At 44.1% G+C, this 20494-nt stretch overlaps 1 protein-coding gene across 1 annotated transcript; it reads right to left on the bottom strand.

Moving 5' to 3' along the window:
* Positions 1-460: 460 nt before the first annotated feature.
* Positions 461-20316, bottom strand: tnxba (tenascin XBa). Its single transcript, XM_055924640.1, has 12 exons — positions 19487-20316; positions 17776-17898; positions 9392-9535; positions 9028-9147; positions 5351-5506; positions 5013-5125; positions 4370-4502; positions 3602-3753; positions 3273-3369; positions 2469-2630; positions 1678-1841; positions 461-982 (listed from the first exon to the last, which is right to left on the bottom strand). Exons 1-12 carry the CDS (start codon positions 20199-20201, stop codon positions 884-886), a joined length of 2178 nt encoding a protein of 725 aa, XP_055780615.1. The 5' UTR covers positions 20202-20316; the 3' UTR covers positions 461-883.
* Between the last annotated feature and the right edge of the window lie 178 nt (positions 20317-20494).

Below are 20494 nucleotides of genomic sequence, written 5' to 3'. Positions count from 1 at the left end.
GCTTTTGGGTCCTCATTCACCAGCATAACAGGAAATGTGTTTAGTAATGATGATTTCATCATCTTATTACTGATACTAACCTGTCCGAGGCCATCTCCTACACTCTCTCTCTTCTTGTCTAAATATTTCAAATCAGTTCACAAAATACTATATCTGTGAACAGAACTGAAATATGTGAAATAAGCATGTATTGCACAGGTGAGCTACACATGGTGATGAGTAACCTTGGCATCACCTGAAGAATAATTTTAGTAGATTGACAACGTTCCTATGATGACAGTCACAGGTGGTCTGGTGAACTACACATGGTGATGAGTAACCTTGACAACACCTGAAGAATCGTGTTAGCAGATTGACATCAATCCTATGATGTCAGTCACACACAACACCACTCACATAGTTGAGTACTAAAAACCCATCTCCATCCAGGCATTCATTTGCCTCATTTATTCCAATAGAGTGAGACAGTGCATCTTTTATTACAGTAGTAGTGGGGTGGGTAACCTTTGTGATGTGCATCAGCTAGGGATGCTTTGGGGTCAGAACAGTAGAACAGTCATTGAGTTGGAGACGGTAAGAGTTGGGTCATAAAACAATACTGTACAACATGCTGCAATCACAAATATTTCCTGTCTACAAATACAGCTGAGAGAGACAGCATGATAAAGGTACAGAACAGGAGCCTGGTGCACTGCACTGTACAGTACAAGTACGGACTGATACGCTGTCTGTCGTGACGGCTGTTAAGACCACTGGACATGCAAGTTGTGGCAGAATTTCAGATGCAGGAAGTGCGACATCCACACGTTTATGGTCTCTTGGTGCTCCACTTTTCTGTTTCTCAAAGGAAGGGTTTTAGGGGTGGACGAGTCAGAGGACAGTCTTAGCCGTGGGTTGTGACGGAGATCCCGGCCGGTCGGAACTTCATCTCAGTGAAGGGAATGGACGAGTCTTTGCCCTGCCAGTCTATCCACACCACACCCTATAACACAGCACAAGCAGTTGAGTTACGTTCATTTAGTAGATTAAGTTGAGTTGACAAAACTTCAAATCAGTTACATTAGTTGATAGGAGTTGATAGCAGATGACACATCTTCAAATAAGAAGTCTGTTCAAGTCATAGAGATAGATAAAGGACTCTAGTGCCTAAAAGCCCGTTTTAGCTTGGGCATCATCATTGAGAAATTTCACCATTTTGAAGTAGTCAACTGGGTGGGACTTCCTATGGGCTAATGAAGGATCACATAATTCCATCTGAGGGATCAGCCAATGAATTATACATGAGCAAACATTCCATAACTGCAGGTGGCAGTAATTCACAAACATTGGCTTTATACCTGTTCAAATAACACACTCCATGTGGCAGTATGCACCTTTTCAGTTTGTTTACCAACTCATATAAGTAGTAGGATTTTTTTTTTAACTAATTCAAAATGAAGATGGCCTTAATGGTGCTGCCCGTGTGCTCACAGATGCCATAATTGGACAGATACAAAGAAGGGTCCTCTATCATTCTCTATGGATCAAATTGAAACACTCGAGATGTGGTGCAGTGTTTATAGCATATCAACATTGGGGTGCTGTCTTGGAATAGCAAAGACCATGAAAGGTACTGTAATCAAAATGTCAAAGCAACGACAAAAGCACTTAGTGGGATGATACTGATACTAGTCGTACCTGGTTGTTGCTGCTGGTGCCATAGAGGCCGTTGAGGTTGGTCTTGTAGCAGTTTTTGTACCACCAGCCGCCCATGTAGGCCCTGGCACAGTGGATGCCCAGGGGGTGGGGTTCCTTGTCTCTGGTGGAGAATGGCCGCCCGTTGTGGTACCTCATGGAGTCACCTTATATACGTGATGGGGAAGAAAGAAAGAAGTACAATTCAGGATTTGTAGAGTGAGGGACCAATCCCACCCCCCAACTTCAGTAAAATGTTAACTTTAGTGAAATTATGTGAATGGGATTGACCTCGTATTGAATATTTGTTTGTGAGCTATTTGAGTTTTGGTTCGTCAACCTTAAGCACCTGCTTTGCTAGGCTCTGTCCTCACATTCTATCTTGGCTAGTGTACATTCTGCTCTGCTAGGCTCTGTCCTCACATTCTATCTTGGCTAGTGTACATTCTGCTCTGCTAGGCTCTGTCCTCACATTCTATCTTGGCTAGTGTACATTCTGCTCTGCTAGGCTCTGTCCTCACATTCTATCTTGGCTAGTGTACATTCTGCTCTGCTAGGCTCTGTCCTCACATTCTATCTTGGCTAGTGTACATTCTGCTCTGCTAGGCTCTGTCCTCACATTCTATCTTGGCTAGTGTACATTCTGCTCTGCTAGGCTCTGTCCTCACATTCTATCTTGGCTAGTGTACATTCTGCTCTGCTAGGCTCTGTCCTCACATTCTATCTTGGCTAGTGTACATCTTGCATTCCTTTCTCCTCTGTGTTCCGTTTCCCTTCCATCCCTCCCCTTTTACCTGCAGTGCCGGTGTATCCAGACACCTCGATGGCGTAGTGTTTGTCCTCTGAGTCGATGGTGAAGCTGGAGTAATGGGCGTAGGCCGTATCGTTGCCTGAACGCAGGTCCACTCTCAGGCTCACTGGGCCCATGCTGGTCAGGTTGTGAAGCAGCTCATTACCTGGATGGATGAGAGATAGAGAGAGAGACGACATCATTTAAAGCATATACTATGTACTCTATGTTCAAGCTGTGAGCTATGTAGAGTACATAGTGTAAGCTTTGGTAGTAGCCTCCCTGTTGATGCAGTTAGCATGGTTGGGGTCAATTTCATTTCAATGGTGAAGGTGCGTAAAGAAGGAGGAATTCGGATATGCCGTCATTGTTTTAGCATTACCCACAGAGTTTTTAAACTAAGGAGCTAAGGGCTCAATGTGCCAGTAAATCAGCACAATTAACTTTTTTGTATTTTTTTTTTTCAAATTTTCACCATCTTGGAGATTTACTGAAGCTAATGCAGATTCCAAACAAGAATAATGGAAACCACTGTATAATAGGACGAACTTAGCAAATGAGGTATTTGTGGTAAGTACATGGGGGCAGTCATCTTTATGCATGTCCTCTATTCAGTCAATTCAAGAAGTGGACTGAAATTCCTATTTAAAAATGTTCTCATAGAGAAGGATTAAAGAAAATTGGAAAATTAATTTCTGTTTACTTCCTAAATTTACTGAAATGATAATAGAAATGACCCCATCTCTGAACTACAGTTTCCTGTTTGTCCTCTTCTTCAGTGGATCAGTAGCATTGAGCCAAACCTTACCGAGCCAGAACTCCTCGCTGAGGTTTCCAAAGCCGTTAGTGTAGTCACTCCAGGTTCTGAAGAAATCTGTCTTCCCGTTCATTCTCCTCTGGAACACCTACAGTATGCAACACATTCACAAAGCTGATATTGGAAACAGACAGACTCACCATAGAAAATAAATATGCATAGATGTCCCACATTTATAGCCATTCTACCATTCCCCCACGTACTATGTCCAACAAAATTCAGCTATTCAAAAGGAAATGTGATTGTCAACCTTTGGAATCAGATGGCTGATGATTCAATCCCATTCAAACCCATGAGAGAGAGAGAAGCCTGTATGTTACCGTCCAGCCGCCTCCCTCAGTCTCCATGTCACAGTAGACTCTGACTGCCTTCCCTTCCTTGCCCTCTGGGTATAGATCCACCTCTCCTGACTGGAGCGCTCCGTTCAGCAGCTCCTGGGAACACTCCGTGGGGAACGGGAAGCGCAGTTTTCCTGAGCCGAGGGGGTACAATTACTATAAGATTACTATACAATTACTATAAGATTACTATACAATTACTATACAAATACTATATAAGTACTATACAATTACTATATAATTACTATAAGATTACTATACAATTACTATACGATTACTATATAATTACTATATGATTACTATACAATTACTATACGATTACTATACAATTACTATAAGATTACTATATACTTACTATACGGTTACTATACAATTACTATAAGATTACTATACAATTACTATAAGATTACTATACAATTACTATAACATTACTATAACATTACTATACAATTACTATAAGATTACTATACAATTACTATATGATTACTATATGATTACTATACAATTACTATAAGATTACTATTCAATTACTATTCAATTACTATACGATTACTATACAATTACTATACAATTACTATAAGATTACTATACAATTACTATACAATTACTATACGATTACTATAACATTACTATACCATTACTATATTCTCTTATAAAAGATAAGTAACCCTGCTCCCTTGAGTTGATGAAATGGAGAGACTCATGTGCAAAGTACATTTTCGAAATTCACTGCTGGTCTGTAACACCTACCTGTGATAAACTCAGTGGTGACAATAGATGTGTACTGCCCCTCTCTCTCTCCCTGTACCAGCACTGTGTACTTAGACATAGAGAACAGTCCAGTGAGCTTGTACTCTGTCACCGTGGAGTCCAGAATCACCTCCTGGGGAGATAGAGGACCAGAGAAACAGATGTTTGAAACTGTTTTACCTCATGCACTGTTGTTTCACCTCATATAGTCCGTCCCAAAGGGCACCCTATTTCCTATATAGTGCACTACTTTTGACTATGGGCCCTGGTTAAAAGTAGTACACTATACGAATATGGTCATTTGGGACGCAACATTGTATACAGTTGCAGGATTTTCATTTGATAGTATTTATTTATTTATTTTGGTATTTGAGGTTTAAAAAGTCTTCTGAAGTTTGTAATTTCCACTTTGAAATTTCAGACTTGATTTTCCCTTAAGAAAAAATGTATCAGCCCTTATAAAAATGTCAATTTCTTATAATAAATATAATTCACAGTTTCTGTTGCGGCAGGATTATTTTCCTGTTGTAGCAAACTGGCTCAAATGAAGATCCTACATCTGTAGCATTGGTATACAATATAGTAGCAGTATAGTTGTGGTATTAAGTTCACACGAATGTATCATGTGAGGAATAAAGCTCACCTTGACCTCCTCTCCTGCCGTCTGATAGGTCACTCTGTATCTGCTGAACGCAACACTGGGGGATTTCCATGATACCACAGCAGAACGAGCGCCCACCTCCCCGGCCTTTACAGCTGAAGGACAAACCATCACACATACAGGTACTTTCTGGTTCTTTTCCCTAAGCAGCAGGACCTCAGAAATACCGACGTGTCGGGAATAGAGGTCGTTTGGAGCACTGAAATGTTTGTAACTTTGACCGGTCAGTCGGTAACTCTGAGCTTCAAATCTTTGAGGTTCTACACTGTAGTTACATGTGATGTTGTGCATGTCAGTGTGTTTCCCCCCTGTGTACTCACCACTGGCAGTTGTGAAGGTGGTAGTGATGGCTGTGCTCTGCAGACTGTCTTTCTGGCTCAGGGCTTTGACTGTGTACAGGGTGGCTCTCTGCAGCCCTCTCAGCTGCTGCTCTACTGAGTTACCAGACACCATCACTGTCACTGTTACATTAGGAGCTGTGGGAGAGACGAGGGAGGAGGGACAGGGAATGCAGCTTAGGCTGAATCACAGCTTGGAACGTGAGTAGAACAGTATACAATGTACAGGTGTAGTTATACTAGCTATGGTACATAGTATATACTACATGAGGTTGGTGGCACCTTAATTGGGAAGGACGGGCTCGTGGTAATGACTGGAGCAGTTCCTATGTGTTTGATGCCATTCCCTTTGCTCCGTTCCAGCCACTGTTATGAGTCGTCCTCCCCTCTGCAGCCTCCACTGGTCTACAGTGCCTTCTGAAAGTATTCAGACCCCTTGACTTTTTCCACATATAGTTACGTTACAGCCTTATTATAAAATTGATTCAATAGTTTTTTCCCTAATCAATCTACACACAATACCCCATAATGACAAAACAAAAATATATATATATTTTTTTGCTAATTTATATACAGTGGGGAGAACAAGTATTTGATACACTGCCGATTTTGCAGGTTTTCCTACTTACAAAGCATGTAGAGGTCTGTAATTTTTATCATAGGTACACTTCAACTATGAGAGACGGAATCTAAAACAAAAATCCAGAAAATCACATTGTATGATTTTTAAGTAATTAATTTGCATTTTATTGCATGACATAAGTATTTGATACATCAGAAAAGCAGAACTTAATATTTGGTACAGAAACCTTTGTTTGCAATTACAGAGATCATACGTTTCCTGTAGTTCTTGACTAGGTTTGCACACACTGCAGCAGGGATTTTGGCCCACTCCTCCCTACAGATCTTCTCCAGATCCTTCAGGTTTCGGGGCTGTCGCTGGGCAATACGGACTTTCAGCTCCCTCCAAAGATTTTCTATTGGGTTCAGGTCTGGAGACTGGCTAGGCCACTCCAGGACCTTGAGATGCTTCTTACGGAGCCACTCCTTAGTTGCCATGGCTGTGTGCTTCGTGTCGTTGTCATGCTGGAAGACCCAGCCACGACCCATCTTCAATGCTCTTACTGAGGGAAGGAGGTTGTTGGCCAAGATCTCGCGATACATGGCCCCATCCATCCTCCCCTCAATACGGTGCAGTCGTCCTGTCCCCTTTGCAGAAAAGCATCCCCAAAGAATGATGTTTCCACCTCCATGCTTCACGGTTGGGATGGTGTTCTTGGGGTTGTACTCATACTTCTTCTTCCTCCAAACACGGCGAGTGGAGTTAGACCAAAAAGCTCTATTTTTGTCTCATCAGACCACATGACCTTCTCCCATTCCTCCTCTGGATCATCCAGATGGTCATTGGCAAACTTCAGACAGGCCTGGACATGCACTGGGTTAAGCAGGGGGACCTTGCGTGCGCTGCAGGATTTTAATCCATGACGGCGTAGTGTGTTACTAATGGTTTTCTTTGAGACTGTGGTCCCAGCTCTCTTCAGGTCATTGACCAGGTCCTGCCGTGTAGTTCTGGGCTGATCCCTCACCTTCCTCATGATCATTGATGCCCCACGAGGTGAAATCTTGCATGGAGCCCCAGACCGAGGGTGATTGACCGTCATCTTGAACTTCTTCCATTTTCTAATAATTGCGCCAACAGTTGTTTCCTTCTCACCAAGCTGCTTGCCTATTGTCCTGTAGCCCATCCCAGCCTTGTGCAGGTCTACAATTTTATCCCTGATGTCCTTACACAGCTCTCTGGTCTTGGCCATTGTGGAGAGGTTGGAATCTGTTTGATTGTGTGTGGACAGGTGTCTTTTATACAGGTAACGAGTTCAAACAGGTGCAGTTAATACAGGTAATGAGTGGAGAACAGGAGGGCTTCTTAAAGAAAAACTAACAGGTCTGTGAGAGCCGGAATTCTTACTGGTTGGTAGGTGATCAAATACTTATGTCATGCAATAAAATGCAAATTAATTATTTCAAAATCATACAATGTGATTTTCTGGATTTTTGTTTTCGATTCTGTCTCTCACAGTTGAAGTGTACCTATGATAAAAATTACAGACCTCTACATGCTTTGTAAGTAGGAAAACCTGCAAAATCGGCAGTGTATCAAATACTTGTTCTCCCCACTGTATATATTAAAAATATTAAAATATCTAAAAGAAAATATATATATATCACATTTACATAAGTATTCAGACCCTTTACTCAGTACTTTGCTGAAGCAACTTGGGTCTGACGCTACAACCTTGGGTCTGACGCTACAACCTTGGGTCTGACGCTACAACCTTGGGTCTGACGCTACAAGCTTGGCACACTTGTTTTTGGGGAGTTTCTGTCAGGTTTGATTGGGAACGTTTCTGCACAGCTATTTTCAGGTCTCTCCAGAGATGTTCGATCGGGTTCAAGTCCGGGCTCTGGCTGGGCCACTCAAGGACATTCAGAGACTTGTCCTGAAGCCAATCCTGAATTGTTTTGGCTGTGTGCTTAGGGTTGTTGTCCTGTTGGAAGGTGAACCTTCACCCCAGTCTGAGGTCCTGAGCGCTCTGGAGCAGGTTTTTATCAAGGTTCTCTCTGTACTTTGCTCCGTTAATCTTTTCCTTGATCCTGACTAGTCTCCCAGTCCCTGCCGCTGAAAACATCCCCATAGCATGATTCTTCCACCAACATGCTTCACCGTAGGGATGGTGCCAGGTTTCCTCCGGATGTGACGCTTGTCATTCAGGCCAAAGAGTTAAATCTTGGTTTCATCAGACCAGAGAATCTTGTTTCTCATGGTCTGAGAGTCTTTAGGTGCCTTTTGGCAAACTCCAAGCGGGCTGTCATGTGCCTTTTACTGAGGAGTGGCTTCCGTCTGGCCACTCTACCATAAAGGCCTGATTGGTGGAGTGCTGCAGAGATGGTTGTCCTTCTGGAAGGTTCTCCCATCTCCACAGAGGAACTCTGGAGTTCTGTCAGAGTGACCATCGGGTTCTTGGTCACAACCCTGACCAAGGCTCTTTTCCCCCGATTGCTCAGTTTGGTCAGGTGGCCAGCTCTAGAAAGAGTCTTGGTGATTCCAAATTCTTAATTTAAGAGTGATGGAGGCCACTGTGTTCTTGGGGATCTTCAATGCTGCAGACAGTTTTTGGTACCCTTCCCCAGATCTGTGCCTCGACACAATCCTGTCTCGGAGCTCTATGGACAATTCCTTTGACCTCATGGCTTGGTTTTTGCTCTGACATGCACTGTCAACTGGGACCTTAGACAGGTGTGTGCCTTTCCAAATCATGTCCAACCAATTTAATTTACCACAGGTGAACTCAAATCAAGTTGTTTTAGTCTTTATTTAACTAGGATGTTCAATGGAAATAGGATGCACCTGAGCTCACTTTCGATTCTCATAGCAAAAAATTCTAAAAAACCTGTTTTCACTTAGTCATTATGTGGTATTGTGTGTAGATTGCTGAGGATTTTTTATTTATTTAATACATTTTAGAATATGGCTGTAACGTAACAAAATGTGGGAAAAGTCAAGGGGTCTGAATACTTTCTGAAGGAACTGGATACCTATAGTTATACTACTGTATGTATGTTCACCGTATCTTTTCATCAGGAAATGATACCACACTCACTTTTTGCAGACTCATAACTGATGATGAAGCGGTCTACTTGGCCCATGGCGGGGGTCCATTGCAGCACTGCCTTGGTATCTGTTACGTTAATTGCTTGGAGAACAGTTGGAGGGGCAGGTACTGCAGTCCAAAGACAATGTGTTTTACATGGTGAATTTAGCTAAATAACAATTATTTTTATGCCTTTATGTCATGTTTTAAAACACATTGTTGTCATTTTGCAGGGCAAGACAACTGAAACTGTGGGTAAAAATAAGGCAAATACACTCTGGATCGTTCTGCACGTCCAAAGCAGAATGCATGATGATGTACTGTAATGGTGAGTTGCTACAGCACATTAGATCTAGGTAAGTGTGGTGATCACCTGTGGTCATGATGGCAATGAGGGGATCACTCTCTCTCTTCCCCATAGTGGACATCACACTGACCTCGTACGTGGCCCCTGAGGACAGCTTGGACAGAGACACCTGGGACTGCAGGGAATCCACAGACACGGAACCACTCTCTCCTGTCAGGATGACAGACACAGAACCACTCTCTCCTGTCAGGATGACAGACACGGAACCACTCTCTCCTGTCAGGATGACAGACAGACACAGAACCACTCTCTCCTGTCAGGATGACAGACACAGAACCACTCTCTCCTGTCAGGATGACAGACACAGAACCACTCTCTCCTGTCAGGATGACAGACACGGAACCACACTCTCCTGTCAGGATGACAGACACAGAACCACTCTCTCCTGTCAGGATGACAGACACAGAACCACTCTCTCCTGTCAGGATGACAGACACAGAACCACTCTCTCCTGTCAGGATGACAGACACAGAACCACTCTCTCCTGTCAGGATGACAGACACGGAACCACTCTCTCCTGTCAGGATGACAGACACGGAACCACTCTCTCCTGTCAGGATGACAGACAGACACAGAACCACTCTCTCCTGTCAGGATGACAGACACAGAACCACTCTCTCCTGTCAGGATGACAGACACAGAACCACTCTCTCCTGTCAGGATGACAGACACAGAAACACTCTCTCCTGTCAGGATGACAGACACAGAACCACTCTCTCCTGTCAGGATGACAGACAGACACAGAACCACTCTCTCCTGTCATGATGACAGACACAGAACCACTCTCTCCTGTCATGATGACAGACATACTGTAGACACAGAACCACTCTCTCCTGTCATGATTACAGACATACTGTAGACACAGAACCACTCTCTCCTGTCATGATGACAGACATACTGTAGACACAGAACCACTGTCTCCTGTCAGGATGACAGACACATAACCACTCTCTCCTGTCAGGATGACAGACATAATGTAGACACAGAACCACTCTCTCATGTCAGGATGACAGACATACTGTAGACACAGAACCACTCTCTCCTGTCAGGATGACAGACATAATGTAGACACAGAACCACTGTCTCCTGTCATGATGACATACATTCTTTAGACACAGAACCACTCTCTCCTGTCATGATGACAGACATAATGTAGACACAGAACCACTCTCTCCTGTCATGATGACATACATTCTGTAGACACAGAACCACTCTCTCCTGTCATGATGACAGACAGACACAGAACCACTCTCTCCTGTCAGGATGACAGACATACTGTAGACACAGAACCACTCTCTCCTGTCAGGATGACAGACATAATGTAGACACAGAACCACTCTCTCCTGTCATGATGACATACATAATGTAGACACAGAACCACTCTCTCCTGTCAGGATGACAGACAGACACAGAACCACTCTCTCCTGTCATGATGACAGATATAATGTAGACACAGAACCACTCTCTCCTGTCAGGATGACAGACATACTGTAGACACAGAACCACTCTCTCCTGTCATGATGACAGACATAATGTAGACACAGAACCACTCTCTCCTGTCAGGATGACAGACACACTGTAGACACAGAACCACTCTCTCCTGTCAGGATGACAGACATAATGTAGACACAGAACCACTCTCTCCTGTCAGGATGACAGACATACTGTAGACACAGAACCACTCTCTCCTGTCATGATGACAGACAGACACAGAACCACTCTCTCCTGTCATGATGACAGACATAATGTAGACACAGAACCACTCTCTTCTGTCATGATGACAGACATAATGTAGAAACAGAACCACTCTCTCCTGTCAGGATGACAGACATAATGTAGACACAGAACCACTCTCTCCTGTCATGATGACAGATATAATGTAGACACAGAACCACTCTCTCCTGTCAGGATGACAGACATAATGTAGACACAGAACCACTCTCTCCTGTCAGGATGACAGACGTACTGTAGACACAGAACCACTCTCTCCTGTCATGATGACAGACATACTGTAGACACAGAACCACTCTCTCCTGTCATGATGACAGACATACTGTAGACACAGAACCACTCTCTCCTGTCATGATGACAGATATAATGTAGACACAGAACCACTCTCTCCTGTCATGATGACAGACATACTGTAGACACAGAACCACTCTCTCCTGTCATGATGACAGATATAATGTAGACACAGAACCACTCTCTCCTGTCATGATGACAGACATACTGTAGACACAGAACCACTCTCTCCTGTCATGATGACAGACATACTGTAGACACAGAACCACTCTCTCCTGTCAAGATGACAGACATACTGTAGACACAGAACCACTCTCTCCTGTCATGATGACAGATATACTGTAGACACAGAACCACTCTCTCCTGTCATGATGACAGATATAATGTAGACACAGAACCACTCTCACCTGTCATGATGACAGATATAATGTAGACACAGAACCACTCTCTCCTGTCAGGATGACAGACATAATGTAGACACAGAACCACTCTCTCCTGTCATGATGACAGATATAATGTAGACACAGAACCACTCTCTCCTGTCAGGATGACAGACATAATGTAGACACAGAACCACTCTCTCCTGTCAGGATGACAGACATACTGTAGACACAGAACCACTCTCTCCTGTCATGATGACAGACAGACACAGAACCACTCTCTCCTGTCAGGATGACAGACATACTGTAGACACAGAACCACTCTCTCCTGTCAGGATGACAGATATAATGTAGACACAGAACCACTCTCTCCTGTCATGATGACAGACATACTGTAGACACAGAACCACTCTCTCCTGTCATGATGACAGACATAATGTAGACACAGAACCACTCTCTCCTGTCAGGATGACAGACATAATGTAGACACAGAACCACTCTCTCCTGTCATGATGACAGATATAATGTAGACACAGAACCACTCTTTCCTGTCAGGATGACAGACATAATGTAGACACAGAACCACTCTCTCCTGTCAGGATGACAGACGTACTGTAGACACAGAACCACTCTCTCCTGTCATGATGACAGACATACTGTAGACACAGAACCACTCTCTCCTGTCATGATGACAGACATACTGTAGACACAGAACCACTCTCTCCTGTCATGATGACAGATATAATGTAGACACAGAACCACTCTCTCCTGTCATGATGACAGACATACTGTAGACACAGAACCACTCTCTCCTGTCAGGATGACAGACATACTGTAGACACAGAACCACTCTCTCCTGTCATGATGACAGACATACTGTAGACACAGAACCACTGTCTCCTGTCAAGATGACAGACATACTGTAGACACAGAACCACTCTCTCCTGTCATGATGACAGATATAATGTAGACACAGAACCACTCTCTCCTGTCATGATGACAAATATAATGTAGACACAGAACCACTCTCTCCTGTCATGATGACAGACGTACTGTAGACACAGAACCACTCTCTCCTGTCATGATGACAGATATAATGTAGACACAGAACCACTCTCTCCTGTCAGGATGACAGACATAATGTAGACACAGAACCACTCTCTCCTGTCAGGATGACAGACATACTGTAGACACAGAACCACTCTCTCCTGTCATGATGACATACATTCTGTAGACACAGAACCACTCTCTCCTGTCAGGATGACAGACATACTGTAGACACAGAACCACTGTCTCCTGTCATGATGACATACATTCTGTAGACACAGAACCACTCTCTCCTGTCATGATGACAGACAGACACAGAACCACTCTCTCCTGTCAGGATGACAGACATACTGTAGACACAGAACCACTCTCTCCTGTCAGGATGACAGATATAATGTAGACACAGAACCACTCTCTCCTGTCAGGATGACAGACATACTGTAGACACAGAACCACTCTCTCCTGTCATGATGACAGATATAATGTAGACACAGAACCACTCTCTCCTGTCAGGATGACAGACATAATGTAGACACAGAACCACTCTCTCCTGTCAGGATGACAGACATACTCTAGACACAGAACCACTCTCTCCTGTCAGGATGACAGACAGACACAGAACCACTCTCTCCTGTCATGATGACAGACATACTGTAGACACAGAACCACTCTCTCCTGTCATGATGACAGACATACTGTAGACACAGAACCACTCTCTCCTGTCATGATGACAGACATAATGTAGACACAGAACCACTCTCTCCTGTCATGATGACAGACAGACACAGAACCACTCTCTCCTGTCATGATGACAGACATACTGTAGACACAGAACCACTCTCTCCTGTCATGATGACAGACATACTGTAGACACAGAACCACTCTCTCCTGTCATGATGACAGACACATAACCACTCTCTCCTGTCATGATGACAGACACATAACCACTCTCTCCTGTCATGATGACAGACATACTGTAGACACAGAACCACTCTCTCCTGTCATGATGACAGACACATAACCACTCTCTCCTGTCATGATGACAGACACATAACCACTCTCTCCTGTCATGATGACAGACATACTGTCGACACAGAACCACTCTCTCCTGTCATGATGACAGACATACTGTAGACACAGAACCACTCTCTCCTGTCATGATGACAGACACATAACCACTCTCTCCTGTCATGATGACAGACATACTGTCGACACAGAACCACTCTCTCCTGTCATGATGACAGACATACTGTAGACACAGAACCACTCTCTCCTGTCATGATGACAGACATACTGTAGACACAGAACCACTCTCTCCTGTCATGATGACAGATATAATGTAGACACAGAACCACTCTCTCCTGTCATGATGACAAATATAATGTAGACACAGAACCACTCTCTCCTGTCATGATGACAGATATAATGTAGACACAGAACCACTCTCTCCTGTCAGGATGACAGACATAATGTAGACACAGAACCACTCTCTCCTGTCATGATGACAGATATAATGTAGACACAGAACCACTCTCTCCTGTCATGATGACAGACATACTCTAGACACAGAACCACTCTCTCCTGTCAGGATGACAGACATAATGTAGACACAGAACCACTCTCTCCTGTCATGATGACAGATATAATGTAGACACAGAACCACTCTATCCTGTCAGGATGACAGACATAATGTAGACACAGAACCACTCTCTCCTGTCAGGATGACAGACATACTGTAGACACAGAACCACTGTCTCCTGTCATGATGACATACATTCTGTAGACACAGAACCACTCTCTCCTGTCAGGATGACAGACATACTGTAGACACAGAACCACTGTCTCCTGTCATGATGAAATACATTCTGTAGACACAGAACCACTCTCTCCTGTCATGATGACAGACAGACACAGAACCACTCTCTCCTGTCAGGATGACAGACATACTGTAGACACAGAACCACTCTCTCCTGTCAGGATGACAGATATAATGTAGACACAGAACCACTCTCTCCTGTCAGGATGACAGACATAATGTAGACACAGAACCACTCTCTCCTGTCATGATGACAGACATACTGTAGACACAGAACCACTGTCTCCTGTCATGATGACATACATTCTGTAGACACAGAACCACTCTCTCCTGTCAGGATGACAGACGTACTGTAGACACAGAACCACTCTCTCCTGTCATGATGACAGACATAATGTAGACACAGAACCACTCTCTCCTGTCAGGATGACAGACATAATGTAGACACAGAACCACTCTCTCCTGTCAGGATGACAGACATAATGTAGACACAGAACCACTCTCTCCTGTCAGGATGACAGACATACTGTAGACACAGAACCACTCTCTCCTGTCATGATGACAGACATACTGTAGACACAGAACCACTCTCTCCTGTCATGATGACAGACATACTGTAGACACAGAACCACTCTCTCCTGTCATGATGACAGATATAATGTAGACACAGAACCACTCTCTCCTGTCAGGATGACAGACATAATGTAGACACAGAACCACTTTCTCCTGTCAGGATGACAGACATACTCTAGACACAGAACCACTCTCTCCTGTCAGGATGACAGACAGACACAGAACCACTCTCTCCTGTCATGATGACAGATATAATGTAGACACAGAACCACTCTATCCTGTCAGGATGACAGACATAATGTAGACACAGAACCACTCTCTCCTGTCAGGATGACAGACATACTGTAGACACAGAACCACTGTCTCCTGTCATGATGACATACATTCTGTAGACACAGAACCACTCTCTCCTGTCAGGATGACAGACATACTGTAGACACAGAACCACTGTCTCCTGTCATGATGAAATACATTCTGTAGACACAGAACCACTCTCTCCTGTCATGATGACAGACAGACACAGAACCACTCTCTCCTGTCAGGATGACAGACATACTGTAGACACAGAACCACTCTCTCCTGTCAGGATGACAGATATAATGTAGACACAGAACCACTCTCTCCTGTCAGGATGACAGACATAATGTAGACACAGAACCACTCTCTCCTGTCATGATGACAGACATACTGTAGACACAGAACCACTGTCTCCTGTCATGATGACATACATTCTGTAGACACAGAACCACTCTCTCCTGTCAGGATGACAGACGTACTGTAGACACAGAACCACTCTCTCCTGTCATGATGACAGACATAATGTAGACACAGAACCACTCTCTCCTGTCAGGATGACAGACATAATGTAGACACAGAACCACTCTCTCCTGTCAGGATGACAGACATAATGTAGACACAGAACCACTCTCTCCTGTCAGGATGACAGACATACTGTAGACACAGAACCACTCTCTCCTGTCATGATGACAGACATACTGTAGACACAGAACCACTCTCTCCTGTCATGATGACAGACATACTGTAGACACAGAACCACTCTCTCCTGTCATGATGACAGATATAATGTAGACACAGAACCACTCTCTCCTGTCAGGATGACAGACATAATGTAGACACAGAACCACTTTCTCCTGTCAGGATGACAGACATACTCTAGACACAGAACCACTCTCTCCTGTCAGGATGACAGACAGACACAGAACCACTCTCTCCTGTCATGATGACAGACATACTGTAGACACAGAACCACTCTCTCCTGTCATGATGACAGACATACTGTAGACACAGAACCACTCTCTCCTGTCATGATGACAGACATAATGTAGACACAGAACCACTCTCTCCTGTCATGATGACAGACAGACACAGAACCACTCTCTCCTGTCATGATGACAGACATACTGTAGACACAGAACCACTCTCTCCTGTCATGATGACAGACATACTGTAGACACAGAACCACTCTCTCCTGTCATGATGACAGACACATAACCACTCTCTCCTGTCATGATGACAGACACATAACCACTCTCTCCTGTCATGATGACAGACATACTGTAGACACAGAACCACTCTCTCCTGTCATGATGACAGACACATAACCACTCTCTCCTGTCATGATGACAGACACATAACCACTCTCTCCTGTCATGATGACAGACATACTGTCGACACAGAACCACTCTCTCCTGTCATGATGACAGACATACTGTAGACACAGAACCACTCTCTCCTGTCATGATGACAGACACATAACCACTCTCTCCTGTCATGATGACAGACATACTGTCGACACAGAACCACTCTCTCCTGTCATGATGACAGACATACTGTCGACACAGAACCACTCTCTCCTGTCATGATGACAGACATACTGTAGACACAGAACCACTCTCTCCTGTCATGATGACAGACACATAACCACTCTCTCCTGTCATGATGACAGACATACTGTCGACACAGAACCACTCTCTCCTGTCATGATGACAGACATACTGTAGACACAGAACCACTCTCTCCTGTCATGATGACAGATATAGCATCACACTGGTCCTCAGGGGAAAACAAATGGCACCCTATTCCCTATTTGTCAAATGTAGTGCATCATAAAGGGAATCGGGTGCCATTTGGAACACCGGCCATGATTGACACTTAAACAGTGTCAGTGTTTGGGGATGACGAAGGTATTTTGACTGAACAGCTGATCTGTCATTCATTAATGGAGCACACAAGAATGCTACAAAAGTTGTGTCTTCCACTTGAATGATTCTGGTTAAGCCCTTGTGCTGACAAAAGGGGTGCGAATAAACTCTTTTTAAAGTGTTCAAAGTTTCATTACCTTGTCACTTATAGTAGTGTTTCCCAAACCTGGTCCTGCCCCACCTCGGGGGCACATTTATTTTCTTGCCCTAGCACTACACAGCGGATTCAAATACTCAACTCATTATCAAGAAGGGGCCCTAGAACCGAGTTTTGGAAACCCTGACTTAGAGGTAAATAACATGATAAAAGTTAAGGTAACAGTAACTTACCCGTGACTGAGTGAGAGTATGTGATTTTGAAGCCGGAGATTTTGTTCTTTGGTTTGGACCAGGACACAGAAAGAGAGGCTTCTGTCACGTTACTAAACACCAGCTCGGTGGGTGGCTCAGGCCCTGCATGGGGAAGAAAATGAATGAGGAAGAGGAGAGGTCAGAAGAGGATCTTTAAAGGAACCTCATAATCATTGTCTCCAGCACCACACCAGTGTCAACATATGCGAAAACAGGGTGTTTCTATATTCTGTGTGTTAAAAAGATGAGATGAAAGGTCCTATAAACTGCTTCTCTGTGACATCACAGGGTTGGATTAAAAGTAATACAAATGTGATTTTCTAAAGGAGTTTCTAGCCAGAAGGAGGGTATTTCCTTGCTCCCCAGGTCACAGTGATTTTCTAAAGGAGTTTCTAGCCAGAAGGAGGGTATTTCCTTGCTCCCCAGGTCACAGTGATTTTCTAAAGGAGTTTCTAGCCAGAAGGAGGGTATTTCCTTGCTCCCCAGGTCACAGTGATTTTCTAAAGGAGTTTCTAGCCAGAAGGAGGGTATTTCCTTGCTCCCCAGGTCACAGTGATTTTCTAAAGGAGTTTCTAGCCAGAAGGAGGGTATTTCCTTGCTCCCCAGGTCACAGTGATTTTCTAAAGGAGTTTCTAGCCAGAAGGAGGGTATTTCCTTGCTCCCCAGGTCACAGTGATTTTCTAAAGGAGTTTCTAGCCAGAAGGAGGGTATTTCCTTGCTCCCCAGGTCACAGTGATTTTCTAAAGGAGTTTCTAGCCAGAAGGAGGGTATTTCCTTGCTCCCCAGGTCACAGTGATTTTCTAAAGGAGTTTCTAGCCAGAAGGAGGGTATTTCCTTGCTCCCCAGGTCACAGTGATTTTCTAAAGGAGTTTCTAGCCAGAAGGAGGGTATTTCCTTGCTCCCCAGGTCACAGTGATTTTCTAAAGGAGTTTCTAGCCAGAAGGAGGGTATTTCCTTGCTCCCCAGGTCACAGTGATTTTCTAAAGGAGTTTCTAGCCAGAAGGAGGGTATTTCCTTGCTCCCCAGGTCACAGTGATTTTCTAAAGGAGTTTCTAGCCAGAAGGAGGGTATTTCCTTGCTCCCCAGGTCACAGTGATTTTCTAAAGGAGTTTCTAGCCAGAAGGAGGGTATTTCCTTGCTCCCCAGGTCACAGTGATTTTCTAAAGGAGTTTCTAGCCAGAAGGAGGGTATTTCCTTGCTCCCCAGGTCACAGTGATTTTCTAAAGGAGTTTCTAGCCAGAAGGAGGGTATTTCCTTGCTCCCCAGGTCACAGTGAATGTCATAGTGTTTAAAACGGTCACCGTTTCAGCATTTTTTTACTTTATATTTTTTTCTACAAAATGTGGAAATGCACCGTTTTCACGTAGACACTGATATTGTGCTGGAGATAACGAACATGAGGTTGAAAAGTGGTGGAATTGCCCTTCAAGTGTGAAGGAAAAGGTTAAAAAGTCACTAAAGTCCCAGTAAATTTGAAGTATAGAAAATATAGATACAATGGGATATTCTGTTTCGAGACAAGTGATGATTTAGTGCAGCCACAGTTTAAATGAAAGAGAGACATGCAGGCTATCCAATACATGAACAAGCACATTGAATGAAAAGATACATTACTATAGGAGTTATTCATAAAAGGTTATGGTCAGATATTATGAATAAGCCTCTATGTGGGTTTGGTTCTCCTAATTACCTGTCATGGTGGTTACTCTGTGAATCTTGGAGCGGGATCCGGGAGTGGTGCCAAATATGTGCAGGGAGTATCGGGTCTGAGGTCGCAGGTTACTGAGCTCCACAGAGCGAACGCTGCCGGGGAGAACAACGGACACCCTCTTTGTGTGAGCTTTACCTCTGGAGCTACCGGGAGCTTTAGTGGGGAAAGCCACGGTTCCATTAGGGCTCTGTTTTCGGATCTCAATGGTGGTGTTGACGACTGCGGCTATTCTGTCCTCTTCCCCGAGAGCAGCTTCCTCCTCCGCCTCTTCCTCCTCATCTTCCTCGCCCTCTGCCCTGTGCTCTCTTCTGGACACAGTGAAGTTCTTAAACATGGCTGTCGGGGCCGACCATGTGAGGGTGAAGCCGTACGTGGTGATGTTCTGAACCTTCACAGAGCCAAGTCCGCTGCCCACTCCTGTTCCTGCTTTCTTGGTGGTGTTTTTGGAAGACTGGATAGTTGTTGTCTTGTTGCTGAGGACTTTGACTTCAGAGGTGGTCTCCACAGTGGTCATGTTCACAACATACTGACTCTTCCGTGGGACTGGCTTCCCTTTGCCTGACCCTGTCTTCACAGTAGTTTTAGATGTGCCTGAGGAGATGTCTGCCTCTGTCTTAATGTCCTTTGTAAGGGTGATCTTGCCCGTCCCAGCCTTAGTGCTATCAAAAGCCAATGACACCTTTGTAACGTTCATAGTCCCCTGAACTAATTTCACCTTTTTGACTGTTTTCTTTCCAGATGTTAGAGTCACATTCTTCTCAGCCAACGTCGACTGCTCCAGAGTCTCTTTTCCTGACCGGGTTTTGTTCACAAACGTCTTCACAGTGCTTTGGGTGACATTGGCTTGAGGTTGGTCTTGGAGGTTGTTAGCTTCAGCAATGGCTTTAGCTGCAGATTCCTCCTTTGCTGTTACTTTCAACTTCAGGTCAGGTTTAGACTGCTTCCTTATAACTGTCGTTTTGCCTTTGCTCTCTTGCTTTCTTCCTC

The sequence above is a fragment of the Salvelinus fontinalis genome, chromosome 6 (genome assembly GCF_029448725.1).
Source record: "Salvelinus fontinalis isolate EN_2023a chromosome 6, ASM2944872v1, whole genome shotgun sequence".
NCBI lineage: Eukaryota > Metazoa > Chordata > Actinopteri > Salmoniformes > Salmonidae > Salvelinus > Salvelinus fontinalis.
Note: the sequence above shows the minus strand (reverse complement) of the source record. Positions and strands in the feature narration are given on the sequence as shown.